Source organism: Lontra canadensis, unplaced genomic scaffold (assembly GCF_010015895.1).
Source record: "Lontra canadensis isolate GAN:19392208 unplaced genomic scaffold, GSC_riverotter_1.0 scaffold29, whole genome shotgun sequence".
NCBI classification, from domain to species: domain Eukaryota; kingdom Metazoa; phylum Chordata; class Mammalia; order Carnivora; family Mustelidae; genus Lontra; species Lontra canadensis.
In genome coordinates this window covers 11,259,351-11,287,345 of record NW_022631023.1, presented here as the reverse complement: position 1 = coordinate 11,287,345, position 27,995 = coordinate 11,259,351, and the positions used below count along the sequence as shown (strand labels likewise).

General features: G+C 50.3%; 1 protein-coding gene across 2 annotated transcripts; it reads left to right on the top strand.

The window, feature by feature from the left end:
* IFNGR2 (interferon gamma receptor 2) lies at positions 1-27,994 on the top strand. 2 transcript variants are annotated; one of them, XM_032865412.1, is made up of 7 exons: positions 1-171; positions 10,369-10,501; positions 15,992-16,194; positions 19,861-20,006; positions 23,948-24,107; positions 24,491-24,648; positions 27,311-27,994. In XM_032865412.1, the coding sequence occupies exons 1-7, from the start codon at positions 90-92 to the stop codon at positions 27,470-27,472; spliced, it is 1,044 nt and encodes a 347-aa protein (XP_032721303.1). In that variant the 5' UTR covers positions 1-89; the 3' UTR covers positions 27,473-27,994. The 2 variants fall into 2 exon arrangements, with proteins under 2 accessions (XP_032721303.1, XP_032721304.1); XM_032865413.1 differs by having other exon boundaries at positions 83-171; positions 10,369-10,487.
* Position 27,995: the final 1 nt, after the last annotated feature.

Sequence of the window (27,995 nt, the reverse complement as noted above, 5' to 3'; positions counted from 1 at the left end):
CGGCTACGTGAGCCGCTCGGCCGACCCCGCGCCGGGGCCGGGCCGCCCTGAGAGCCGCCGCGGAGCCTGCGGCGCCGGAGCCCCGGGCCATGCGGCCCCCGCCGCCGCCGCTGTCGCTCCTGTCGCTGCTGCTGCTGCTCGGCGGCCACGGCACCGCCGCGCCCCCGGCAGGTAAGCCGGGCCCGGGGAAGCGTCGTCCGCAGCGGGCTGGGGGGGGGAGCGGGGGGGCGCGACCCGAGGGGTGCTGCGCGCGGGGCAGGGGTCCGCGGGGAGCCCCGAGTGGAAGGGGAGCTGGCGCGAGGCCCGCCGCGGGTGCGGGGCGTGGGCTGGACGGCCGGGAATTGCGCGCAGTCCCCGGGCGGGGAGCCCGCGGGCACCGGAGAGCCGCTGGACGGCCGTCACCCCTCCCGGCGACCCGGCCACGGGTCACCCTCCGACGCCGGAGACGCTGCCCCTGCTCCTGCGGGACTCGGGCCCCACTGCGGCCCCTCTTCTCCCGCCCCCGCGCCGCCGCTCCCCGCCGCCGAGTGCGGCCGAGGTCCGCGCACGGCTCGGCGTGAACAGAGGAAAAGAGAGTGCGGGGCTCGGGCGAGGCCTCCTGTGCCCGCCGCAGGCTCCGCATCCTGGCCAGCCTGACCGCGGCCCCTGCTTCCCCGGGGGCCTAAGTTAGAAGCGGGGCCCAGGCTCGCTTCCTTCCTTGCAGCTGCGTGCGGCCCAAGTCAGCTACAGGCTGGAAATGTGACTCAGTCCGACTGGGGCTGGGGGTGTGTTTGAGAGTCCAGATGCTTCTTTTCCCAGGATCGGACAGGTGAGCGGGTGGGCAGCACTCAGGGCAGGGCTCAGAAGTGCCCCGAACCCCGGTCGTGCTGGTGTTGGCGGCAGGGAGTCGAAGGAACCAGACTTTGAATCCAAGCTCAGCTCCCATCCAGACAGCCCCTTCCCTAGGTCCGCCTCCTCCTTCCCTCTGACACTGACTGCCCATACTTAGTACTTATCAGCCGAATCTAAAAACTCCGAGAAAAGAAAAGACCGCGGTGAGGAAGGTGTTTTGCTGGTTCTTTCCCCAGGACAGACTGTCCCAGGTTGGGGAGCTCTTAAACAGTCTCAAGAAGGTAGAAGTTTTCGCCCATGTGAAGCTCGGGGTGTGGGTTAGGTCTGTTTCTTCTGCCAGCATCACTTAGAAAGGCTCTTACATTCCACAGCTCCTTGATAAGGGGAGCCTTGCATGTGAGGCTGTGTGCTCTGGGCCAAATGGTGGTTTTCTGTTGAGACAGATGGATTTGAATCCTGACTTCACCCCTCCCCAGCTTCAGGTCTTGAGCAATGTCTGTTCTGCCCTCCCCCGGCCTCCTTCAGTTGGAATCTGGGCTTTGGCAAAATGTTGGTAACTGCCTGGCGGGGTGATGGGCTGAGTGCTGGTTACTTTCTACTCGTGCTCACTAGTGGGGGGTCTATGCAGCATTCAGGACGTCTCTGCTGTGAGTCCGACGGGGAGAGAAATATTTAGAAACTTTGCAGTTTGACATTGCCCAACACCTAAGGCCATGCCCCTCTTTCTAGTAATTTATCTTTTAGTCTTCTACCAAAGTTTGGGTTTGTGTGATGCACGAGAAATAAACTGGTGTCGGGGCACCTGGGTGGCTCATTTGGTTAAGCATCAGACTCCTGATTCCAGCTCAAGTCATGAGATCAAGCTCCACGTCAGCTCCCCTGGGCATGGAGCCAGCTTAAGATTCATTCTCTCTCTCTTTCTCTCTCTCTCTCTCTACTGGGTGGCTCAGTCGTTAAGCATCTGCCTTTGGCTCAGGTAGTGATCCCAGAGTCCTGGTGTGGAGCCCTGTATGGGGCTCCCTGCTTGGCAGGAGGCCTGCTTCTCCCTCTCCCACTTCCCCTGCTTGTGTTCCCTCTCTCACTGTCTCTCTGTCAAATAAATAAATAAAATCTTTAGGGAAAAAAAAAAAGATCCCACTCTCCCTCTGTTGCTCCCCCCCAAAGGGAATAAAATGTCCTTCATCATAGATCCTTTGAAAAATAGCACCATGCTATACTAATCTGTTTTGTGACTACTGAATTTTTTTTTCATAATAAACTATTAGAAAAACTAACCGGGATATTTTTAGGAGAAGCTATGTTAATCAAAGCGCAGAGTGGAACTATTAACGACTAACAATAGAAAAATTTCCATGCTTTTTCATAATTCACAAGTGTCCCGCACTAATCATGAAATGGCTTTTACCATCAGAAAAAAAAAATAAGTATTGGAAACAAATTTTTAAAAAGAAGAACTTATAATATCTACCCCTTAGAGGTGTTTCAGGGATAACATATGTAAAATATCGGACCTGATCTAAATTGTAGCGTAGGGGAGGAAAACTTTTCCTTTCTTGCCTTCTGGGTTCTTCGACTAATCTAATAATTAAGTTGACATGAGACAGAGTGACAGGAGAAAAACAGATTTAATTTTGTACCTATGGGAGCTTATAAAAATATGAGGCTCGAAGAAGCGATCAAAGTTTGCACCTTTCCTACCTTTTAGATATAGAAATAGTGATTTGCAGAGATTTAACCAAACAAGGGGGTTTGAGTTTGGGGTCGCAAATTAATGAGGAGGTAACCAAGTTTGTTTATGCAACCTTCTCAGCCTCCAATTCCATCTCTGTGTCAAGATGCCCTTTGCCCTCCTGGTATAGGGAGGAGCCATCACAAGAGAGATTCAGTTCCTGCTTTCAGAGGGAAAAAGAAAAGTTGGAATGTCCTTCTTGCACTGACTGTTTTTTTGAGTAACTTTAATTCCAAATAATGAACATGTAAAAAAAAAAAAAAAAGACCCAACATGCCAAAGTGACATATTTGGGGGTGGCATATTTTGGTCCCTTCAGTAGTAATGCTTTAAGCAGTGGCCGTTTGCTTTAGATCAAAAATTAATCAACCCCACTACAGTGTAGTAAATCAACCGTCTCTGACCATCGACCTGAACATTGAAGAATTGAGGCTTTTCTTTCTTTCGCACCTGCTGCTTAGTTTAGTAAAAGGTTGGAAAGGCACTTGTGCCATAGAATTTTGTCACCATGATTTGCTGGCTTGACCATCCAAAGCTTCTGATGCACCGAGAGACCGCTGAGAAAGACAGTAAATGCCCCAAAACAGGAACCATTGCAAATGAAGGTGCATTAAGCAACTCTTTTCATTTAAGATTTATTTATTTGAGAGAGAGCGTGCAGGGGGAGGGGCAGAGGGAAAGAGAAAGAGAGAAGCAGACTCCCCACTGAGCACAGAACCCAACACAGGACTCCATCTCACAACCCTGAGATGGTGACCTGAGCCCAGATCAAAAGTTGGGTGCTTAACTGACTAAGCCACCCAGACGGTCCCGCAGCAAGTAACTCTTGTCTGCCCATCCGCTCAACAGTTGAAACTACTAAGCAGCTGTCATGTTTTGGGGCAAACTGAAAATGATAGTAATAGCGTTTATTAGGCCACTTTTCTAGGTCAGACAAGGTTTTGTAAACATTCACTGTCTTTCTTTCCCCACCATTCTCTTCAAGTAGGAAATAGCCCCATCTGCTCTCAAGGAGACAAAACTGACCTTCCTAGGAGGGACAAATGGTCTGGGCAAGGAAGCTGATGTCTAGGACTTACTGACCAGAGCAACTTGCTGGTTACAGCTGAGGGTTCGGGGAATGCCTTCCGACATCTCCTCACCTGCAAAGTCATGGACGTTCATCATAACACCCCATCCATGGGAGGATCCTGAAGGGTCTTTGGATGTCAAGATTAAATGATTCATTTTAGTGCGAATTTATTTTAATGTACTTTATTCTCTGTGTGTGATGTGTGGGAGTTTTTTGGAAGATTTTATTTATTGTATTTGAGATAGAGGGAGAGAGCATGAGTGCGGGTGGGCGAGGGATAGAGGAAAAGGAAGAAGCAGACTCCCCGCTGTGTGGGACTCGATCCCAGGACCCTGAGATCATGACCCGAGCCGAAGGCAGACGCTTAACCGACTGAGCCGCCCAGGCGCCCCTCTGTGTGTGATGTATGTTAACCAAACTGTCTTTCTGAGACCCAGGCTAGCCTTTTCTTAAATATGCATAAAGTCTCAAATGCCTGGGTCCAGGCTGGATCCGAGGTCAAGGGCAGGGCAGGAAGGGGGCACAGGAGTAGCTGTAGCTGTGAATGACAAAGAATACTGCTCACACGGGTGATCCCTACGTCATCTCTTCTTACCATGAGTAGCTTGTGAGTGACTGCCCGCATAGACCGCGGAGAGGGAAGGGACTGGAACTGTGTACACCCTACCATTACTATGAGCTTCTGTCTCGCAAGAGCTGGGGTGTCATTAAAGCCCTGGTGTCCACCTCCAGGGTCCGTCTTACTTCCTGGTGTTGTAACAAATCACCCCCAGTTGAGCGCCTTCAAACAACACGTAGGCGGTGCCTTTACACAATGAGAGAATGTATTGTCTTACAGCTCCGGAGGTCAGAAGTCGGATGCTTGTTCCACTGGGCTAAACTCAAGGTGTCCGTAGGGATGCATTCTTTTCTGGAGGTTCTAGGGGGAGAATCGTTGCTTGCCTCCTCCAGCTTCCGGAGAAATACCTCTGTGATGACATTGGATCCACCCAGCTATTTCTGGATAAGCTCCCTATTTTAAGGTCTGATGAGGAACCTAAATTCCATCTACAACCTATGTTCCCCTTTGCCATGAAACCTAATATATTCACAGGACACAGATATCTTTGGGGGAGGGGCGCTATTCTGCCTACATCAAGGGCAGACCATCGATAACAGTGCTCAGCGCGGGGCTTGGCGCCCCGTCACGGGTCCCTGAAGACAGGTCTGGGTGACCGGGTGCTGCCCGCCACCTGCACAGGCAACCGTGCCATGAGGAATCGGGACACCCTGAAATAGTCACGTCTTAGAAATTTACTCAAACAGCAGTGTCTGATTTGCCTTTCGTCTGCTGTCTTGCGCATGCCCCTCGCTCCAGCTCTGGGAGAGAGGGCATCGTTCCACGATTCAGGAGGAAACCAAGGCTCAGCTGGGGTGTCAGCAGAACCTGTGGCTGTAGGTCACAGGATCAGGATTTCAGCCTAAGCCCTTTGTCCGTAAGTTCTGTTCTCCTTCCGCTGAGCCCTTGCGGACACGTTGGACAGCAGGCACCATGACCCTAGATACGCTGACTCTTTGGAGCCGAGCAGATAGGTCACAGCCTGGAGCTGTCCACCCATGTCCTGCCACAGCAGAGACCAGACAAAAAGGAACTTGAGCACAAAGCAAGGAAGGAAAAAGGGAACCTAAGCTCTGCCTGGTTTTCAAGTGGACGAATGCACTGGTGAGGACCAGAAATGGGTTATGTCCTCTCTGAAAGCAAGCCCGCCGCTGGGCTGCGGGCCAGTCATCCCCCAGATCTGGAGTGCCTGCTCTTCCAGGCAAGGGAGATAAAACAATCCCCAAATCCAACAACACCCAGCCTTTCCGGAGCTCCCCACTCTCGTGTTCAGGGGTACCGTCGATAAACCGTTAGCAATGCGGAGAGGCACGGGCCACCAGGTGCTCACCCTGTCCTCAGCCCCACGCATAAAACTAGCTCATTCTCTCCTCATAACGACACTGCGAAGTCTGTACTGTACCCATTTTACAGATGAGACAGCTGAGGCACAAAGAAGTTAAACGACTTGCCCAAGGTCCTAAGGAGTGTGCAGCTTTGAACTCAGGCAGTCTAGTTCTGGAATCCATGCTCCTTACCGTGGTGTAAACAGAGGACCCTGGTGGGGACCTAGCACCACGTGGATGAGTCAAGCAGAGACAGGGACCCCCGCGCCCTGGGCGTTTTACACAGGAAACCACTCTAGTGAGAGCAGAGACCGGAAGGGAGTAGGGGAGAGAGCTGTGGCATAAGGGGAAAGAAGGTTCCAGAGAAGGAGCCGCAGGGGCAGGTTCTGAGTTTCCCAGGAACAAGGAGGGCCCTGTGAGGGCCGTGGTGTAGGGGCGAAGCAGTTCAAGGACGGGCCTTCCGAGAGGTGCAGAGGGCAGTGTGATGAGGCAGTTGCTAATGAGTGGGCAGTCTTCAGTGCTTCATTGTGAAACCCTCGGTTTTAAGACTTGTTATCATCTCTGAATGTGGTAAGACAGGGGATTCCAGAAAAGTCAAATGTCAGAGTAAAACTGCGGGGCAGCTCCCCACACGTCGGGAAAATGAAAGCTGAAGAACGTAGAGGGCCCATCTGGAGACTCCATGTTTACGGGGAAGCCTTTCTTCTGGTCCACCTGTCAGTTGGGGTGGACCTGCCCTTCCTGCTCGGGCCCTTGGTGCTTCCTCCCTTAGCTGATGTCTGGATCTTGGAGATCCAGGCGCCAGGAGATGGCTCCTCCCCAGAGACAGGGGCATGGTGAAGGGCACCGTGGCAGGCAAGATAATGGTCCCCAAAGATGTCCACGTCCTAAGCCCTGGAGCTTGTGGCTGCATGACCTCGTGTGGGAAATGGGACCTTGCAGGTGTGACCAGGGGTCCTGAGATGGCAAGATGATCCCAGATGGTAGGGCTCCATGGTCCCAGTGTCATCACAAGGGTCCTCAAAAGATGGAAGAGGGAGGCAAGGGAGTCAGACCAGTGTGGTGACAACATGAAAGGGAATTGGCCTGGTCTCCTCAACACAGAGTCCTGGGGAAACTGGACAGCCACATGCAGAAGAATGAAACCGGACCAGAAGCTTTCTCACACCGTATGCAAAGATAAGCTCAAAATGGATGAAAGACCTAAATGTGAAACAGGAATCCATCAGAATCCTAGAGGAGAACGCAGACAGCACACCCTCTTCGACTTCAGCCACAGCAACTTCTTGCTAGACACGTCTTCAAAGGCGAGGGAAACAAAAGCAAAAGTGAACTACTGGGACTTCATCAAGATAAAAAACTGCACAGCAAAGGAAACACACGACAAAACCAAAAGGCAGCCTCCAGAATGGGAAAAGATATTTGCAAATGACATAGCTGATAAAAGGTTAGTATCTAAAATCTATGAAGAACTTACCAAACTGAATGCCCAAAAAGCAAGTAATCCAGTTAAGAAATGGGCAGAAGACATGAACAGACATTTCTGCAAAGAAGACATCCAAACGGCCAAAAGACACATGAAAAATACTCCACGTCACCTGGCAAGAGGGAAATACAAATCAAAACCACAGTGAGGGGCGCCTGGGTGGCTCACTGGGTTAAAGCCTCTGCCTTCAGCTCAGGTCATGATCTCAGGGTCCTGGGATCGAGCCCCACATCGGGCTCTCTGCTCAGGAGGGAGCAGGCTCTCTCTGTCTGCCTCTCTGCCTACTTGTGATCTCTCTGTCAAATAAATAAATAAATAAATAAATCTCAAAAAAAAAAAAAAAAACCACAGTGACATACCCCCTCACACCGTCAGAATAGCTAAAATTAACAACACAGGAGATGACAGATGCTGGCGAGGATGCGGAGAAAGGGGAACACTCCTACACTGTTGGTAGGAACGCCAGCTGGTACAGCCATTCTGGAAAACAGCATGGAGGTTCCTCAGAAAGTTAAAAACAGAGAGGCACCTGAGTGACTTAGTCAGTTGAGCACCAGCTCTTGATTTTGGCTCAGGTGATGACTTCAGGGTCGTGAGATCGAGCCCCGAGTCGGGCTCTGAGCTGCACAGTCTGCTTGGGATTCTCTCTTTCCCTGACCCTCTCCTTTCTCTCTCCAATAAGTAAATAAATAAATAAGTTATTTTTTTAAGTGAAAAATAGAACTACCCTTTGGTCCAGCAATTGCACCACTATTTAGCCAAAGGGTACAAAAATACAGATTCTTACAGGCACAGTGTTCCTAGCGGCAGTGGCAACAATAACCAGACTGTACGGAGAGCCCAAATGTCCACCAACTGAGGAATGGATGGAGAAGACGGGGTCTGTGTATGCGGTGGAATGTCACTCCGCCATCCAGAAGAATGAAAGCTTGCCCTTTGCAGCAATGTGGATCTAGCTGGAGTGCGTGATGCTAAGGGAAAGAAGTCAGAGAAAGACAAACGCCGTGTGACATCACTCATGTGGCATTTAAGAGACAAAATAGATGAACACAGGGGAAGAAAAAGAGAGAGAGAAAAAAACCCAAAGCATTGGAGACTCTTAACAATGGAGAACAAATTGAGGGTTGGTGGAGGGAGGTGGGTGGGGGATGGGCTGGGTGGGGGATGGGCCTTCAGGAGAGCCTGTGTTGTGATGAGCACTGAGTGTTTTACGTAAGTGATAAATCACTGGATTCTACCACTGAAACCAATACAGTAAACACTGTATGTTCACTAACTAGAACTTAAATATTTATTTTTTTAAAAGATTTTATTTATTTATTTGACAGAGATCACAGGCAGGCAGAGAGAGGGGGGAAGCAGGCTCCCTGCTGAGCAGAGAGCCCGATGCGGGGCTCGATCCCAGGACCCTGGGATCATGACCTGAGCCAAAGGCAGACGCTTAACCCACCAAGCCACCCAGGGGCCCCTAGAACTTAAATATTTAAAAAGGGGTACCTGGGTGGCTCAGTCAGTTAAGTGTCTGATTCTTGATTTTGGCTCAGGTTGTGATCTCAGGGTTCTTGGGATCAAACCCATGTCAGGCTCTGGGCTCAAGGCAGAGTCTGCTTGGGTTTCTCCTCTCCTCCTGCCCCACCTGCTCGTGCTCTCTTCCTTGCTCTCTAAAATAAATCACTAAATCTTCAAAAAAAAAATTTTTTTAGAAAAATAAATAAATAAATGGGTAGTCACTTAAAAAGAGAGAGAGAAAAGGAATCAGCCCACTGTTGCCAGGGGAAGGAGTCAGAGCCAAAGAACATGGGCTGCTTCTAGAAGCCATTTCTGCCCCAGAACTTCCAGAAGGATCCCAGCCCTGCCAACACCCAGATGCTACCTGAGGAAGAGCAGTTTCAAACTTCTCATCTCCAGAACCGTAAGCAGTCGAGCTGGGTTGTTTTAAGACACTGAATCCGTGCCACCTCATCTCAACATCCATGGGAAACTGCGGGTCTCTGACGCTGCTGAGCACCGGGCCCTAAGGAAGTCCTCCCCCCGGGGGGCGCTGTCCAGTGCTCACTGCGCTCTGGGGTCTGCGGACCACGCACAGCAGCCACGGGGAGCAAGCTGGGCCTGCCCAGCAGAGCCTCCTTCCAGGCAACCCCAGCCTGCCTGCCTTTGGCCCTCTTGCAAATTGGCAGAAGTGCTGGTTGAATAAGGATTATTCTGGAACTGGGGCCCTCCTGAGCTCAGGGCTGTGGAGACAGCAGGCATTCCGGAGGTAAACAAGTGGCCACGGACTCTTAGTAACACGCCTTTCAGAGGAAGAGCCAGACAGACACCACTCTTGAGATGGGATGCGTTTCCCGAAAACATACGGTTCGAGTTTCCTGCTCTGAATTCTGGAGCAGCACGTTTTTCAAAACCCTTCTTTCCACCTGGGCGTTGGTCACTCATCTTCCATCTCAGAGAATGGCCCGCCAGGATCATGTTTTCTTGCAAGAGAAGAGCCTGTGGCAGTTGTGGTCCCCAGCCCAGTCCAGGTCACCCCAGGAGGGCGGCTCTGACCTTGGCCTTGGCTCCCCGGGGAAGGGAGCCCTGTTTGTAGCCCTCAGCCTTCACCGTGCCTGAGAATCAGCTGGGAAGCTTGTTGGAGATGTGGATTTCTTGGTCTGGGGGGTGGGCTGGGGGTCTGCGCTTTAAGCAAGACCTTGGCGACTGTGATACTGGGGGTCCTTGAGGAACACCGCAACCCTTACGAAGCCCCAAGGACATGTCTCACCCTCCACGTGCCTTTGGGCTTTGCACACTTGGCTTGGGGCATGCATATGTGTGTGTGTGTGTGTGTGTGTGTGTGTGTGTGTGTGCATGGAGGTTTACCAGACGCTCCGTCGGTACAAATGCACGTCTGCAACTAAGGCTAGTCTGGGGCCAATGCGTGTCACGTGGCCACCGACTCAGCATTCACTTACAGACAGTACTGCTGTTTACCCCTCGCTCCTGAAGAAGACGGTGAGCCCAGACTGTCAAGTTCACCTGCCCAGCCACACGTGCTTATTCGGGATAGAACATGGATTCCAGTGGAGCCGGACTCCGGCGCCCGGGCCCCGTTCCTAAGAACTGCAACCTGCGGGCCCCAGGCCTCTCTTTCCCACCGGCTGTGTCACTGGTGCCATACTTAGTCCGAGGCCAGGGCGAGGGGACATGCGTCAGGCAATAACCGTTTCTGCACTTGGACAAAAACGGAGTTGTGTGTTTAAATATTGTTGTAATCCGATTTTTCTCTCTCAACCCTCCCCCACCTTTCTCTCTCCCCTCTGCCCCCTTCTCTTACTCCCTGCCCCTTTCAAGACTCTCTCTCCCAGCTGCCAGCTCCTCGAAACCCGAAGGTTCACCTGTACAACGCCGAGCAGGTTTTGACTTGGGAGCCGGGGTCCCTGAGCAATGACAGCAGGCCGGTGGTCTACCAGGTGCAGTACAAATAGTAAGCCGGATCCTTCTGTTGGCGTCCTTGCGGGAAGGGGTGCGGGGAGCCTCGGGCCTGCGGCTCTGGCTTGCCTCTTGGCAGGATTGCCGGCAAATCCACTGGAAACAGATATTCCTCTTGTACTTTTAAAATCTCCAAGGACAGAGATTTCACAACCTCCCACTCATGCGAAGGCTTAAACGGCACTGGTGTCGCAGAGACTGGGCTGCCTACCTATGGGGCTTCTTAGTTGGGGGACGACTGTCTTCTCTTTGGGTTCAGGAGAGGTTTGTGGAAGACGGCTTCCTGTCTTGAAAGGGCAGGAGGCACCTTGTAGCCTTCATCTTCCTCAAGTTTGAAATATCTGGTTTATCGAACTTTGCAGGCCAGATTTGGCCTACTAAAGAAAGTATTCACTTAATCGCTACTAATTCTCGATCTCTAAAAGGGGTTTTCCATTTCACACGTTCTTCTGGCCCCTCATTCTCTCTCTCACCGGCTTTCACACTTTCTCATCCCTTGGTGTACAACAGAAACACACAGGGGAAGAAGTAAGACAAAATCAAAGTCCTCGGTGGTTATGTGTTTACTGTGTTACAGAGGTTAAGAGAAGACGAAGTTTAAAATTATTGGCCAAGTCATTTTGTATTACTAGTCACACAAAATGTAAGGAAATGGTAATGCTCTGTGCTTGGGAGAGTGTGGTTGATGGAGATCGTGCTGGGTGAGAGGGTGAGTTAGCCCAGCCCTCCTCCCGCAGCGTTAGACACTGGACAGATCAAGTCACAGAAATGCCCACGTTACTTTCCCCCAACATAGCTGATACAAGCTCCCATCAGAAAAAGATAAAGAAATGGGTGCCCAGGTGGTTCAGTCGTTTAAGCATCTGACTCCTGGTTTCAGCTCAGGTCATGATCTCCTGGTTGTGGGATCAAGCCCCGCATCAGGCTCTCAGAGTGGAATCTGCTTCAGATTCTCTCTCCCTCTCACCCATGTGCTGTCTCTTTCTCTCAAATAAATAAATAAGATTTAAAAAAAAAAAAAGAAAAGAAAAGAAAAAAGAAGGAAGAACAAAACCACTCATATTCATGAAGATAGATAGACATTGAAGTATACATTCGTGTCCATCAGCAGAAAAATGCCAAATTGTGTCATGTTAACTAGTCATTGAACATTCGGGAACTATTAAAAAGGATAATCTGGTAGCGGTTGCAACTGTGTAAAATCTGGACCATATCTGTGGTCAAGAACAGGGAAGGAACCTGGAAAAATTACGGGCACTTAATTTGTAAGAGGAGCGCATTTCCAGATGACTTCGTTTTCGCCTTCAAATGTCCATTGTAACAACATTTGCTAAATAAGAATAGATTCTAAACCAGGGTTTACAGGTTATGTCTGAATTACATTTAGCTGTTCCTCAAGTAAGTACAAAGCAATCTACAGTAAGCGGACAGATCCACAAGGACCAGGTACATAATTTGTGGATCTAGCACAAAATGAAAATGGTGCAAGGCCCCTTGCTCAGAATTACTGAGAATTTCAAGATGGCGGCAGCCACGCATCAAATTGAGTGACTCCTCAGAGTGGGGCTTGGGCCCCTGCACGGGTCCTGTAACCACGAAGCTTGCCCTACTCGGCACTCAGTAAACGTGGTATCGTAGAACTAAACAAGCCTTTGGTGACAGGAAGTCACAGCTCATACCCTGACTAGCATTCCTTAGCCTTGAAGGGGGAAGTACATCTGTGGGTCAACAGAGCGCCAGGAGATAGTGGAAATATTCCTTAAAGCCTTTGACGGTTACCTTTCCCAGACTAACATGTTTATTATACTTCGTTTCCTTTTGGGAAAGCACTTTGGAGATGGTTTTTTCAGGATAGAAGATGGTTCTAGTAAAAGAAACAGAGGATGGGTTGAATGTGAACATCCTTCTTTGGAAAAGTTGAGGGGTAACGAGAAACTGAAACCCGAGCTGGTCTTGTTTTCTTTTCCAGTCACAAATCTGATGAGAGGACAGCCTTTGCTCTTGTTTTGTTTTCAGAGACTTTTACATGTTTGGGACGGTTTAGTGACATGAAATAATCATTTTGAGTCTTGTGGGACTTAAAACTTTTCCATCCTATTTCTCTACAGCAAAGCATTACCGTAATTAGAAATGAAGGTGCCTGTTTTCTGGTAGTACAGTAGCCAAAGCCAAATTACACTGAGAATTGTGGGAAATTTTCAGGTTTAAATCAGGGGTTGTAGTGAGTGTGGCCTTCATGCTGGGTTAGACCCACAGTGTTTAATTGTTTGTTTGTTTTTTTTCATTTAGTCCCGACATTAAAAACTCTAGAGATTTCACTTTAAAAAACTTAACCTGACCAGCCAGTCTTCTGAAACATTTTTTATTTCCTTTTTTTTTTTCTGATTTTAACAACAACACGTGTGCTTTACAAAAAAGCTACGACACCCAGAAAAGTAGAAAGAATAAAATTAAAACAACCTAGTGCTTTATAGCCCAAGAATAATCCCTATTCTCCTTCTGGCGTATTTCTCTCTAGACTTTTTTCCTAAATGCGTGCACTTGGTTTGAAAATGTGCCCGTGTATGCGTAAAAATGAAACAAAACTGGGGTTATGCCTTTGGGTACTGCTTCCTTTTTTTTTTTTTTTTTTCAACCAAATGTAGTTAAGTGTGTGAGCTAGTGATCCTCCTAGTGATCTCTGTGTGAACATTTTTACCACTTGTTTTATTAGAGGATACATCACACATGATATATTCAACGCTTCCCCACTGGCAGGTGTAGATGGTCACCAGCCTGCGTCCTCATACATAAATTGTCTGATTGTTTTCGTATATTTGGAGCGGAGGAATTGCTGGGTGCGAGGGGACACTTGCCATTTTTGGAAATGATGTAACAGAGACTGAACAGTGAAGCCCACAGCTGCCCCGGTATGGAACAAGTGATTTACTGGTGCTTTCGGGGGGGCCCCCAGTCCTGGCTCAGGCACTTTCCTAATGTCAGCTGGTTCGACCTTCATGGCCCCTCGGAGGCAAATACCATCATTTATCCCCATTTTATAGATAAGGGGACTAAGGAACCGAAAAGCGAAGTAGCTGGGATTTGAACCCAGGTGATCTGGCTCCAAAGTCCCGGTGTTCAGCCGCTGTGCCGTGCTCCCTCTCCTGATGAGAAAACTCAGGGACAGAGGCAGTCCATCCTGGACACATGGTGAGGGGGAGCCAGTGGGGACTCTTGGGGTGAGACTCAAACGACACACACCCCCACCCCCACCCTACACCCCAGCACCCGGGCCCCAGGAGGCCAGAGTCTGGCGGGGCAGGGTGGGGGCGGGGCAGGGTCACGCTCTCCAGGCTGCGCTCCTTGAAGGGCTGCCAACATCCCCTCATTTCTCCCGTTCGCGAAGACAAAGCGATGTGGCCTCCCAAACGCAGCTTCCTTTTCCTCTCTTCCCCCTGAAATTGCTGTCTTGTGTCAGCTGTCATTTAAATTCGGATGGTTTGTCCCTCTTCAGATCCCTTTGTGGAGAACCGTTTTTCAAAAGCAGTTCTGAGGCAGGGCCAAGTGTGGAGGAGAGGGGAGGATGGGGAACAGGAGTGGCCCATTCCCTGCTGAATGGGGAAATGACCTCTGAAATGTGGGGAGCCTTTCACCCAAGTTCAGCAGCTGGGATCTGTGGGGAGAAGGTTAGAGTGTCTCTAAGTATCTGTGTTAACTGTTTAAAAATCACTTACCCCTTCTGAAGCACAGCCCCAATCTAAGACCGGGGGGTGCCTCTGCTGGGGGACCCCTCTCCCCAGCAGAGTCTGGCCCCGGAGGCTTGGTGGTAAGCCACAGAAGCCGTGGCCACACATCTTGAAGTGGACTTCATCTTGCCACTTGCCACTTCGACAGAAGAGTTTCCGGTCAGGGTCAGAGGTACACTTAGAAGCACGTGTGGTGTGTGTAAGACAGTGGCAATGATCCCCAGCCTCTCTCTCCTCTCTTCTGTCTCTCCCCGCCTCGCTTTCTAGGCCAGAGCCGCTGTTGGGGGCATAGCGTGTCTCTACAGAGCACACTGCCTACTGCCCCCCATTGAGGTCTCTAGCAGCCACCTCCCTGGTTTTCCTCAAGTTTGTCACCTGAGAACAGAGGTCAGAGCTGTCATTTACAAGAATATGTGCCCTTGTATTTAGCAGGGTTTTCATACGGGTGACACAGACGTTAAATGTGCAGCTATGGGGTAAACAGAACTCCACACTAGCAGGAAGCGTGAGTGGGGTTTGTAGGAACACTGTAGCTTTCCTAAAGATGTCAGCTGCAGGGGCTGAGCTTGGAGAATTAAAATCAGTTGCGGGACTGAATGGGAAAAATCTGAGAAGAGACTTGCATCCAGAATACATAAAGAACTCTTACAACTCAACAATTAAAGACAACTCTGTTAAAATACAGAGGTGGGGGTGGTGCCTGGGTGGTTCAGTGGGTTAAAGCCTCTGCCTTTGGCTCAGGTCATGATCTCTGATCCCAGGGTCCTGGGATCGAGCCCCGCATCGGGCTCTCTGCTCATCGGGGAGTCTTCTTCCCCCTCTCTCTCTGCCTGCCTCTCTGCTGCTTGTGATCTCTGTCAAATAAATAAATAAATAAATTCTTTAAAAAAAAACAGAGAAAGGGTTTGAGTAGACAGTTCTCCAAAGAAGATATGCAAATAGCCAATAAATACATAAAAAGATGCCCAACACCAATATTCATCAGAGAAATGCAAATTTGAAATCACAGGGACATACCACAGCATAGCCACTAGGATGGCTATACTAAAAAAAGGCATAATGACAAGTATTGGTGAGGATGCGGAAAAATCAGAACCCTCATACGTTGCAGGTGGGAATGTAAAATGGCGCAGCCACTTGGGAAGGCAGTTAAAAATAAGAGTTACGGTATCACCCATCAGTTCCCCTCCTAAGTATTTCCCCCAGAGAATTGAAAAGTTATGTCTGCAAAGAAACTTGCACGTGAATATTTCTTAGTGTTACCCACAACAGCCAAAAAGTGGGAACAACCAACGTGACCATAAACAGGCCAATGGAGAAACAAATGTCCTGTAAGCATCACGCATCACGTCTGAAAACACGCTACGTGGGAAGAGCCAATCCGAAAAGACCATGCGGTTCATGAGCCCATTTGTAGGAAGCGTCCAGAGGAGGCAAACCCTGAGAAACTGAAAGGAGATGATTAATGGTCACCTAGGGCTTGGGGGGTTAGGGCACAGTGGGGAGTGAGTGCTAATAGGTATGGGGTTTCTTCGGGGGATGATAAAAATGTCCTAGAATTGGTCGTGGTGATGTTTGCACAACCCCGCGAATCTCCTGAAAGTCATTGGTTGTGCACTTTCACTGGGGTGGATTCTTTGATCTGCAACTTGGATCTCTGGAAAGCTTCTTAAAAAAAAAAAAAAAATCTGCTCTGGGGAAACTGTTGGATGTGGCAGAAGAATGAAATCCACGAAGTGAAAGCCTTTTTTCCTTTGCAGCTTCTCTGGCAGTAGGTGGTATGACGCCAACGACTTAGGTATGAACTGTATGAACCTTACCAAGCCGGAGTGTAACTTCACCCCGAGCAGCCTCTCAACGGGTTTCCCACCACATTTCAACATCTCTTTACGCGTCCGAGCTAAGCTGGAGGACCTGGTTTCCCCCTGGCTGACAGTGCCTTGGTTCCTGTCCTGTTGGAATGGTAAGAGAACTTGGCTCTAAAACTTCCTTTATCATTCAGGCTTTCTTCACTTTCCTCCTCGCTGAGCCGTGCGGACTCCACGCTCCCCTGTCCTGTGTCTCGCCCCGCACAGCCGGTGAACAGGTGGGTGTAGTGGTCAAACCCATGAACTGAGCATGAGGCTCGCGCTAGAGGAGTGTGAGTTGCAAAGACCAGGGGCTGGGAAGCCACAGCCTGTCGGCCACATCCGGCCCGCCAACCCGTTGTTGTAAATAAAGTTTTATTAGAACACAGTTTCACCGTCTGTTAATAACGTATGGTCTGTAGATGCTTTCAAGCTACAGCACTTCAAGCTTTCAAGCTACAGTTGCAACAGAGATTGCTTGGCCCGCGAAGCCCAATTGACTAGGGTGCTTTACCAAAAAAAGCTCGTTGGCCTCTGGGCTGGGTGGGACATACTGGCTTCACCGATCACCCTTCTCTCTTCCGGCACAACTTCCTTTATGTTTAAGAAAGACTTTCATTCGGCCTCGAACAGTGCCTGGCTCATGGTGGATATGCCGTGGAGGTTGGTTGAATGAGCAGATGTGCTCCCAGAAATCGGAAGGGGGCGTAAGAACAGACAGATTCTAGTTTGTACTTCGCTCCTTCTGTGATTCATTTCCCACAGGGTCAGCTGTGTCCCAGAGCCCCAGTGCTCATGGTTTAGGCAAACTAAGCAGAGGGAGAAGACAGCTGAGGGAGTGTGGTCACGGTCTAGCTATTTGACGGGCTAGTAAGCAATTACTGTTCGTTTATCTCAAGTCCTATAATGGTATTTTATGTTTTTAAGGGCGGGGCGGGAGGTCCTAGGCTTTAGAGACACATACTGGAGTAGTTACACATGAAATGATGTGGTGTTTGGGATTTTTCAAAATAATCCAGAGAGTGGGAGGGCAGAGGGCAAGGGGGATGAGAGGAACAAACTTGACCATGACCTCAAGGTGGGCGGAAGTTGGGTGATGAGGACATGAGTTGTTATCATGACCTTCCCTCTCTTTCCTACGTGTCTGAGAGTGTCTGCCTTGGGAAGCTAGGAAGAGCAACCCGCAGCTTGCGCCAGATGGTGTGGGGACCGGAAGAGAAGGCAGCGCAGTCCCCGTGGGCCAGGCAGTTACCGCAGACAAGTCGTCTGTCCTTGCGTAGAGAACCAGCACATATCTGAGCTACGAAATGTCACCTAGCTGGGAATTAGTTAAGAGAAAAAGAAAAAGTAATGGTGGGCCCTGGCCCTGGTGCCGGAGAAGAGGAACGGGGTTGGAAGCAGGGCCTGTTGCCAAAGTCGCTGGTCCAGTGCCAGCCATCAGCGGCTCTCCGTCCTCCCAGCCTGAGCTGGGCAGCAGTGTTCCCAGGTGGTTCCTGGCTGGGCAGTCATCCTCTGCCCTCACTTGCAAAGTCGGAGGCAGACGTGTCCTCAGAGCCCATCGCTGGGTCCAGCCCTTGTGCACGTGGGGGGCACAACCAACACGAGGATGAGCGTGTGTGCAGGGAGGAGGAGATGGCTGGCGGTGGCAGCTGGTGGGGGTCACATCGGCCTCGCTTCACATCCCCCCTCTGCCCCTTACTGGCTAGGACTCTGGGCAACTGCGATGACCTCCTGGCTTCTGTTTTTCCCTGTGGGAACGAAGATGACCTTCTGTGGAGGGTACGCAGAGCTGGTGGACACGTGAAAATCCACGTTGCCTGGTTTACAATGAGAGCTGGTCCATGGAAGCTGCCGTCAGCAGTCACCCGCGGATAATCGAGACTCACCCGCGGATAATCGAGACTCCCTTCCGTGTGTTGAGAGAGGGCGGATCGTCTCCCCCTCAAAAGACAGGCTCATTTCCCCTCAAAAAGTGCTTCGTTGATGGAAGAGGGCTAAGAGCGGCTGGCATTTATTCACACTCTCCATCAGACCCAGGAAACCATATCGTTACCTCTTGGCACCTGTCACTTGGTACCAGATCCCGGATCCAGAATTCTCGAAGGGCAGCTCTCTCCACCCTGACCTTCCAGGGGACGAAATGACCCGCTCAGGCTGGCACCCTAGCTTCCAGGCCCACCCTGCGTGGAAGTCACAGAAAAGTCTAGAGAACATGTCCTACGGAGGAGAAAGTCCTGAGGATAACGTGGCTTGAGCCGGTGGCGGGGGGGTGGGGCAGTAGAGGGGACCAGGCCGGCCAGGTCTCTGTCTAGAGCTAGTCCCTCCCCCACAGCCCAGGACGCCGGACGGTCTGGCTGCAAACCCTGCAGGGACCAGCCCCTTGCCCAACAGCCCTTGCCCAACAGGTGCCAGGGCCTTGCCCAGCCGGGAGAGCCCAGGTGGAAGCGTGGAAAGCACGACCGGTCTCAAACACACGCCTGGCCACAGTGATCCAATCGGCTGCGCGTGTAGTCGGCACATGGCTGGGCCTCTCGGAACTGGTGGGGCCCGAGCTACACACTCCGTCTGAGTGATTGTTTCGTACAAGAGGGAACCTTTCCTTCAACACGCTTCAGGGTCCCGGGAACTCTGTGAAAAGCTTTGAGAAACAGACTTCCAATGGCAACATCTCTCCGGCACTATGTTTAAACACGGTCTGTTTATAAATACCACTTTTGTTCATTTGTAAGGAAGTACGAATGTGTATTAAACATAGATCTGCAAAGGAGCCAGGTGGTAGGTAAGGGGAGCAAGATCCTGTCCCCCTCTCCTCCTCTGCCTGAAAATCTGATCTGTGGTTAACCTTCCGGCTGTTTCTCTGGAAACCCGGTCACAGTGGCTGTTCACCATGTTCCTAAGCAGCATCGCTTGTGGCAAAATGACCCCTGACCGATAAGCTGCACCTCCCTGGGGCCCCTCCAGTGCCTTCGAGGGACCCGTGTCTTCGGCTGAGTGCAGCAATTCTTGTAACTGTGCGTGGCCCTCACGGGGACTCTGGAAACTTCCCGCAGTGCTGTTGTAAGAGATATTGGCTCTTGGGGCTTTTCAGCCTGGGAGGCTCCTGTACCGGCCTCTTGTGGGTCTCAGTCTCCAGGGAAGCTGTGTGCTGGGGTGGGGACTGGGCGGGGGTGAGGGTGACGTGAAGAGACTGGCTCTGGGCCAACACGTGGACAGCTGCAAGGGCCCTCCTGCCACCGACCGGAAGCCCTGGTGCCACACGGTGGCCTTCCTGCCCCGTGGCCTGCCACGTGAAGCTTGTGCCCAGACCGGTCTCTGGGAGTCTGCTGTGCCAGAATGAGATCTCACTGGATTTAAAAATGTGCGTGTGGGTGGCTGTGGCTGTGTGTACACGCCATATACATATATAATCATGTGTGAGAGGAGAAAATAAACCAAGACGAAATCACAGAGGGAGACAAACCATAAGAGCCTCTTAATCATAGGAAATAAACTGAGGGTTGCTGGGGCCGGGCGGGCGGGCGGGAGATGGAGTAACTGGGGGGTGGGCGTGAAGGAGGGCACACGACGTAATGAGCACCCAGTGTTGTAGGCACCAATGCATCGCTGACCTCCGCCTCTGAAACTAGCAATGCACTATATGTTAATTAACTGGGTTCAAATTTTAAAATAAAATTAAAAATAAGATTATATGGTGTATTATATATACAATGTATGTGTGTGTGCATATACATATATATGTGTGTATATATATATATTGTGTTTGTGTCGTTACTCTGTTTCAGTTACCGTTGGGCCTCCTGAGAACATCTGGGTGACACCGGGAGAAGCCTCCCTGACCATCAGGTTCTCCTCTCCCTTTGACATCCCTCCCGACCTGGGCTATTTCCAGTACTATGTCCATTACTGGGAAAAGGCAGGAATCCAAAAGGCAAGAGCATTTTTCTCCTTTTCTACATTTTTTCTGCTTTGTTTTGATTTTCTTTCCTTGGACTTTCTGATACAGCAAAAAAAAAATCAACTTGAAACTAGACAAGGAGGACAGAGCGTCCCGGTGTTGCCTTAGGGTCTGAGCGCTGAACCGGGTTTAATCCGTCCACTGGAGACCCGAGCTTCTGCTCCCTATGCCAAGCCTTCCCTTCTGCCAGGTGGCTCCAAAGGCCCCTCTCTGCCTGACAGCATGCTCGTCCTGTTGTTTGGGGTGCGCACAGAGCCCCTGGGGCACTCTAAAGTGTGGGAAGGTTCTAGAAAGCCTGTTTCTACCACATGGAATCCACCCCTGCAATCTGCAGGGTTTATGTAAATTGCTGTGGTTTGTATGATTTGCAAAGAGAGCGCGTATGAACAGGTGAAAAGTCTGCTGGGAGGAGAGAGCGCCTTCGAGGGAAGAGGACAGGGTGTGGGAAGGTTCGGGATGTCTGGGGATCTGCAAGCGCCGGGGTCGTCAGGAATGCAGGAGGGGCTGCGGCGGGCCTCGAGGCTAGCAGAGGTGGCATCAGACCAGCAGGGCCTGGTCAGCCCTAGTGATATGAGGGACGGTGCTGGACTTCGGTTGTCCGCGTGCCCGATTGTCCAAGCTGCGTGTCAAGAGGTTTCATTATCTATGTGAGCTTCCGGGTTTCCTAAACTGAACAGTATCATAATTGTTTTGGTTTTTTGTTTGTCAGTTTTATTGTGATATAACTGACATTCTTCTCTGCACAAGTTTAAGGGATATGGCATAATGGTTTGGACTTACGTGTATTATGAAATGATTATAGTTTTTTGTAATGGTAAAAAGCTTATGTTAATCGAGAGCTTTCTTAGCATGGGGCCCTGGACCAGGCATTTTAGATACACATTTAGTCTTTGTCCCGAGCCGCGTCCCAGAGAAGGAAACCAGCTGGTTGAGTAAGTTGCCCAGGGTCAGCAGCTGACAGCTAGCCCATCAGCGCAGGGACATCTGAGCCCAGGGTCCATGCTGTGCACTTTGCCTTTTGTTTTCTTAAGATTTTATTTATTTATTTGGCAGAGAGAGAGAGCACAAGCAGAGGGAGAGGGAGAAGCGGGCTCCCTGCTCAGCAGGGAGCCCGATTCAGGGCTTGATCCCAGGACCCCGAGATTGTGACCTGAGCCAAAGGCAGACGTCTAACCAGCTGAGCCCCCCCAGCACGGATCTTCCCCAGCATAGTTCATACTTGTCCTTCCTCCCCATTTCTTCATGGTGAATCTTAAAACACTGAGGAAGGCAAAACTCCCTGAAGAGTAGACTCTTATCATATGAGGAAGAAGGAACTAATCATTTCCCTGCATCAAGAGGTCAAGGTCTGGTCAAGTGGGATGGAGAAGGCCTGGAAGATTCCAGAAGGGATTCCCCTTTCCCCCTTCCTACCAGAGCAGCTACACCTTGGACTTGTGGATCAAAGATTCTAGGGCTCAAATGAGTGTGAGAGCCACCAAAATATCCACATCCCAGCTGTGAGTCTGTGTCCCCAAAACCAGCCTCTGGATTTGTGGGAAGGACCCACGGGACGTGGCATATGGTTGTATTCATGGCTATGATTCATTACAGAAGAAGGACACAAAACAAAATCAGCAAAGGGAAGAGGAACATGAGCCAAACTCCAGAGGAAGGCAGGCACAAGCTTCCAAGAACCTTCTCCGGAATGACTCAGACAGGACACACTTAATTCCTTCAACAACAAACCTTGACAACGTGTGAAATGTTGTCTACCAGGGAAACTTATCAGAGATGCAGTACCCAGGGTTTTTACTGGAAATGTAGGCCCTTTCTCCTTAGCACAGATCAAAATTCCAGACTCCTAGAAGGAGAGCAGGTGTTCAGCATAGAAAACATTGTGTCCGCCATTAGCCTCCGATATTACTTAGGGAATGGCGGGGGCATTTCTGGATTCCAAGTTCCCAGGTGCCAGCTTTGGTTAGCCTGGCAAACAGGCCCTCCAAGGACAGCGGTCTCAGGTCTCTGCAGTCTTTGATTCTGAATTCTAGAAATGCCAACTGGCAGCTGAAATAAACCCCAGAGGAAGTTTATACTTAAAATGGCTTCGCGGGTGGGGCGCCTGAGTGGCGCAGTTGGTTAGGTGCCAGGCTCTTTGTTTGGGCTCAGGTCACGATCTCCGGGTTGTGAGATTGAGCCCTAGTAGGGCTCCACACTCAATGGGGAATCTGCTTGAGATTCTCTCCATCTGCCTCTGCCCCTCCCCATCCACACTTGCGTGCTCTCTTTCTCAAATAAATAAATAAATCTTTTTAAAAATTGCTTTATGGGGCATCACAAGCAAAAATTTTTCTCCTCTGCCCTGGCAGTCCCTCAGCATTAAACAGAAGGAAGAAAAATCATCCATGGTCCTACGATTCCTAAGCAAGGCGACTATTTTATATTTTTAAAAATAAGATGCTCTCTACATACTCTTGAGTAACCTGCCAGTTTTCAGCCAACACTATAGCAGCTTCATCTTCGTGTCGCTGAGCATATGTTATACCACCGTTTCAAACGGCTGTGGCGTTTTTCTGCTACATCTCAAAATAGGAAAGCAGGGGCGCCTGGGTTGGCTCAGTGGGTTAAAGCCTCTGCCTTCAGCTCGGGTCATGGTCCCAGGGTCCTGGGATCGAGCCCGGCATTGGGCTCTCTGCTCAGCGGGGAGCCTGCTTCCTCCTCTCTCTCTGCCTGCCTCTCTGCCTACTTGTGATCTTTGTCTGTCAAATAAATAAATAAAATCTTAAAAAAAAAAATAGGAAAGCAGTCCCCTTATAAGAAATCCTATACGGCCGTAATATATCTTTCCCTCTTTTCCCTGTGGGACGATGGCGACTTTGTCCAGGAGAGCAAGAAGCCATTGACTAGAGGGATCCAGAGGGAGGGAGGCAGCAGCAGGGATAGGCTGAGGGGAGGAGAAAGAATCCTCCAGAATCTGGGATCCAGCTGTGTCCCAATTACGTAACTCACCAAGATCATGTGGACCAAAACTCTGTAAGAGGCATCAGCACATTTCAGTTAAAACTAAAACCAGACTTGGAATGAAAAGAATGTTATTTCCCACCATGATTTTTTTTTTCCTCTGTCCGTTGGCTAGCTTGAAGAATCTAGAATACATTAACCATGAAGTAAGACATAGTGATTTTATTTATAAGAAATAGTAGATGCGCTGGGCATTGAGGCAATTTTATTATTTTTTTAAGATTTTACTTATGTATTTTAGAGAGAGAGAGAGAGAGTGCAGGAGGGAAGGAGAGGGACGAGCTGACTCCCCCCAGGCATGACTTGGGGCTCGAACTCACCACCCTGAGCTTATGACCTGAGTTGAAACCAAGAGCCGGACGCTTAATTGACTGAGCCACCCAGGCGCCCCATTTGAGGAGAAAATTTCATCCCAGACATGGGGGCCTGCTAAATTCCAGGGGCGGACCCTCCGTGGCCGCGGCAGGCCCCTGAGGCCTCACAGCCAGAAAGACAGCTCTGAAGCCCTCAGCGTCTTTCTCCACATGGTTCACCACTTTCACACATAAAATATGTCCACTGCAAACCAGTGACTCTTTCAAAACAGAATCTCTTGGGACGCCTGGGTGGCTCATTTGGTTGAACGGCTGCCTTCAGCTCAGGTCATGATCCCAGCGTCCTGGGATCGAGTCCCACATCGGGCTCCTTGCTCGGCAGGGAGCCTGCTTCTCCCTCTGCCTCTGCCTGCCTCTCTGCCTACTTGTGATCTCTGTCTGTCAAACAAATAAATAAAATCTTTAAAAAAAAAAAAAGAATCTCTTTCTTTGGTGACGGTGTTCCCTGAGGATTTGAGGAAACACTGGCAAAGCTACAAGTGGCTCGACCACATCTCTCTGGGTCATTTTCATATGTTCCTGTTGGCGTTTTTTACGCAGGTTAAAGGTCCTTTCAAGAGCAACTCCGTCGTGTTGGATGGCTTGAAACCCTTAAGAGAATACTGTTTACAAGTGAAGGCGCATCTCTTTCGCACATCTTGCAACACCTCTAGGCCCGGCCGCTTAAGCAACATAACTTGCTACGAAACAATGATGGATGGTAACACCTGCCTTCCTTACGTCCTTTCTGAGCTGGGACCAGAATCCCTGAGTAGTGTAACCCGGGCTGGCTTACAAGGTGGAGGGCGGTGGCAGTGCGGAGACCCAGAGAGAAGGGGCGAGAAGCCAGCGCCCAAGTCGGTCTAACCAGCTCGTGCTGAGATCTGCGACAGTGACACCACCAGACGGCTAACACCGCTCGGTTTTAGGGTTGCTTTTACTAGTTATGCACTCGAGCACGCGAGGCTGGGCAGGGGAGGGACAGTGTGTGTCCATCTCAGGAGGACGTGGACACTATCGAAGCAGTTGGCAGTGAAGGCTGACCCGGTGTTCGTATTGTGTGCGGGATGGGCCTCTTGTTCATCTTGTGTCGTCTTTTTTAAGCCACTACCAAGCTTCAACAAGTCATCCTCATCGCCGTGGGAGTCTTTCTGTCGCTGGCGGCGCTGGCGGGGGGCTGTTTCTTCCTGGTGCTGAGATACAAAGGCCTGGTAAAATACTGGTTTCACTCTCCGCCAAGCATCCCGTCACAAATCGAAGAGGTACGTGTGCACACATCCAGGGGGTGACATGTCAGCCCTCTGCGGCCCCGTGGTAACGCCTAGGAGTCTGGCAGTGGACAAAGCCACGGACACAGAGTGTGGAGTTATAAGTGGTTCAGGGCAGGGGCGCTGGGGGACTCAGTCAGTTGATGTCCGACTCCTGATCTCGGCTCAGGTTTGATCTCACGGCTGTGAGTTCGAGCCCCGTGTTGGGCTCCGCGCTGAGTGTGGAACCTACTTGGAGGGAAAAAAAAGTGGTACAGGGTTATTTGTACACCCGTGTTCATAGCAGCAATATGCACAACCCCTAAATGCTGGAAGCAACCTAAGTTTCTGTCAGTGGATAAACGGATAAACAAAGGGTGGTCTAGCCACACAATGGAATATTATTCAGCCATTAAGGGGAAGGGGATTCTGACTCACGCAACAACACAGGTGAACCCTGAAGATACGATGCTAGGTGAAAAGGCCAGTCACAAAACGACAACTTCTGTGTGATTCCACTTCCGTGATGTACTCAGAAGAGTCAGGCTCACAGAGACTGAGAGTAGAGTGGTGGGCTCTGGGGTGTGGGTGGGGAGGGGGAAATGGGGCATTAGCATTTAATGGGGACAGAGTTCTAGTTTTGCAAAATTAAAACAGTTCCAGAGATGGTGGTGGGGCTTGTCCAACCGTGTGAATGTATTTTATACCGCTTAAAAATGATAATTCTGAATTCTAATAATGTCTTTTACCACAACTTAAAACAATTTTTTTAAAGATTTTATTTATTCATGAGAGAGAGAGAGAGGCAGAGGGAGAAGCAGGCTCCCCGTTGAGCAGAGAGCCCAATGCGGGAATCGAACCCAGGGCCCTGGGATCATGACCCTCGCCGAAGGCAGACATTTAACTATCTGAGCCACCCAGGTGCCCTAAAACAAAATTTTTAATGGCAGAAGTTGGTGGAAAAGGTAGCCTGGCGTGGCCAAGAGATCGCCTGTGGAGAAAGCCACCAGGACCCTGGCAGAGGGTGAGAAGGCGATGGAGACAGGGCTGTAGGGCGGGAGCTGTGCACTCAGAAGGATTCTAGAGGAAATGCACCCAGGGCTGTGAGTACAGAGCCGTCCACACCGAGAGCTCACTGGATGTCACTAATATTCTGAAAGACCTGAGGGAGACAGGTGGACAGGGTCTCGTGGGAAGTCGCTTTCCTGCTCAGCATCCCCACCACCACTGCCACCCAGGCTCCGTGAGGTGGCCCAGCCTTCTAGGAGCTGATAGAAGATTATTTAAAAGTATTTGTCTCTGGAGGTTTATTAGCAGTAAAATCAGAGTAAAGGTACTGGGAACAGACTCTTCGTCTGTTACACCTAGAAGGAATAGGTGTTAGATAAGGTCCAAGTCTATAGAGAAAGAGTAGTGCTTCTAGAAAAAGCTGGAGTCCCTTATCTTCCTTCCTCCGTCACGAGGTGTTTAAAGTACCCAGACAGAACTCAAATTACACGTGAAGTCCCCCACTAGAAAACTCCAGGCCGATTCCACTCACGTGAGGCATCTAGAATAGTCTGCCTCATAGAAGCAGGAGTAGAATGTGGTTGCCGGGGGCGGGGGAGAGGGACCCAGGGGGATGCCGTTCAGCGGCCATGAAGTTCCAGTTATGCAGGATGAGTCAGTTCTGGAGAGCTGCTGTGTGTCATCGTGTCTAGAGACAGTAGTGCATTGTGTGTTTAGAAATTTTTTAAGAGGGTAGAACTCACGTTAAGTGTTACCACAAAAAAAAAAAAAAGGAAAAGTCAAGAAAAGAAAAACAAAAACAAAAGACCTTCCCTGGTTAATATTTTCACACAGTAACAGCCCTCAGTGGGCGTCAGCGTCTTACCTGCTCAGATCTCTCTCACGGTAAAACCACCAGCAGGGCCCTGTGAGGTGAATTTACTACTAGCTGTTTCTTTGGGTCGTGGGTCTAAAACAGAGTCTTTCGGTTCACTTCCCTGGGAAAGTGTGAAAAATAGATATCAAAGGGCACTGAGGTTACACGAGAATAACGAATCAGGTTTCACTTATATTTTTGAGGTTTCAGAAGCGCTCAGGATTGGTTTATGCTCCTCTTGTCGCCCGTCAGCTCTGGGCTCGCTGTGTGTTTTGGTGTCTGTCGGCCTGTGTGGCAGCGAGACGGGAGTTTCTCGGTCACGCAGCGGTGACATGATGGCTCAGCCTGGTGCTGAGGCCTGAGGGAAGGGACAGGTGGGGCGCTGTGAGGCCCCCTCTGTCTCTCCTTGCTTCTCTGCTTGGTGTGTGTCATGTGAGGTGGAAGTGACCGGTGGGTAGAGGGGCTGAGGAAGACACGGGCCAACTTTCCCTCTTTTCCCCCATGAGGGGTGAACCGGAGGCCCCTCGTCCTCCCTCACTGGAAAGTGAGAATCCTAGAGCCACTTCCGGGGAGAACAGGCCCCAAGCCCGCACCAGGGGCAGGAAGTTACAATGTGCTTTTCCTGAGGCACCGTGTGAGCTTGGTTGGCCCTGGGATTCCTGTTGAGGTGACTGTTGACGTGAGGGGCGTTCTTGTTTGAGAAGTGGCTTCGGTGGTGGTCAGAATAGGAAGGTACCAACTCAACCTCAGGTAGAAGGTCAGCCATGTTGAACTGAGAAGCTAATGACGCTATTGATTTTCAACCTTTTCAAGTATCTGAAGGACCCAAGCCAGCCTATCCTAGAGGCCCTGGACACGGACACATCGCCGACGGATGATGCCTGGGACTCGGTGTCCGTCGTTTCGTTTCCAGCGAAGGAGCAAGAAGATGTTCCCCAAAGCACTTTGACCCAAAACTCTGGTGTGGTCTGCTAGCCTGTGGGGTGAGGCTCTGAGCCGAGGAAGCTGCTGATGTCCATGTCAGCACTTTACGGAGCCCGGTCCTCCATATTCCTGTCCCCAAAAGGCCTGTCAGTGCCTGGGAAGATGTAACGGGTCTCATGGGGGTGACAAGCTTATTGATTTTTTTCTTCAAACTAAGAGTTTCCTAATCACACGCGTTTTCAGAATAATTCTACAGATATGTCCCCGAAAGATTAAGGTTTCTCTTAAACACTAAAAAGACATGTAATTATTTGTTAGCAAATGGGCGTCTGGCGCGCCTCTGACACTTTCTCGTCAGCAGCCAGGACATGAGGTCCCCTCCTTGATGAAGCCCCTTGGGCAGATCATGTCACCCATCCCAGCCTGTCCCAAGAAGGGACATTAAGTGGCCCTTCTTCATATCCAAACACCTGGCTTGAAATGTGATTAGTCCTGTAAATAGTTTCCCAGAGATTAAGCCTTTTTTTTTTCCAAGTTAGGAATAAAAGACTATAATTAACTTTTTAAAAGTCAG

Coding starts and splice junctions, on each gene's coding strand:
- IFNGR2 (XM_032865412.1), top strand. CDS start 90: ATGCGGCCCCCGCCGCCGCCGCTGTCGCTCCTGTCGCTGCTGCTGCTG. Junction 16,195..19,860: donor GTTCCTGTCCTGTTGGAATG/GTAAGAGAACTT, acceptor ACTCTGTTTCAG/TTACCGTTGGGCCTCCTGAG. Junction 24,649..27,310: donor TCCCGTCACAAATCGAAGAG/GTACGTGTGCAC, acceptor AACCTTTTCAAG/TATCTGAAGGACCCAAGCCA.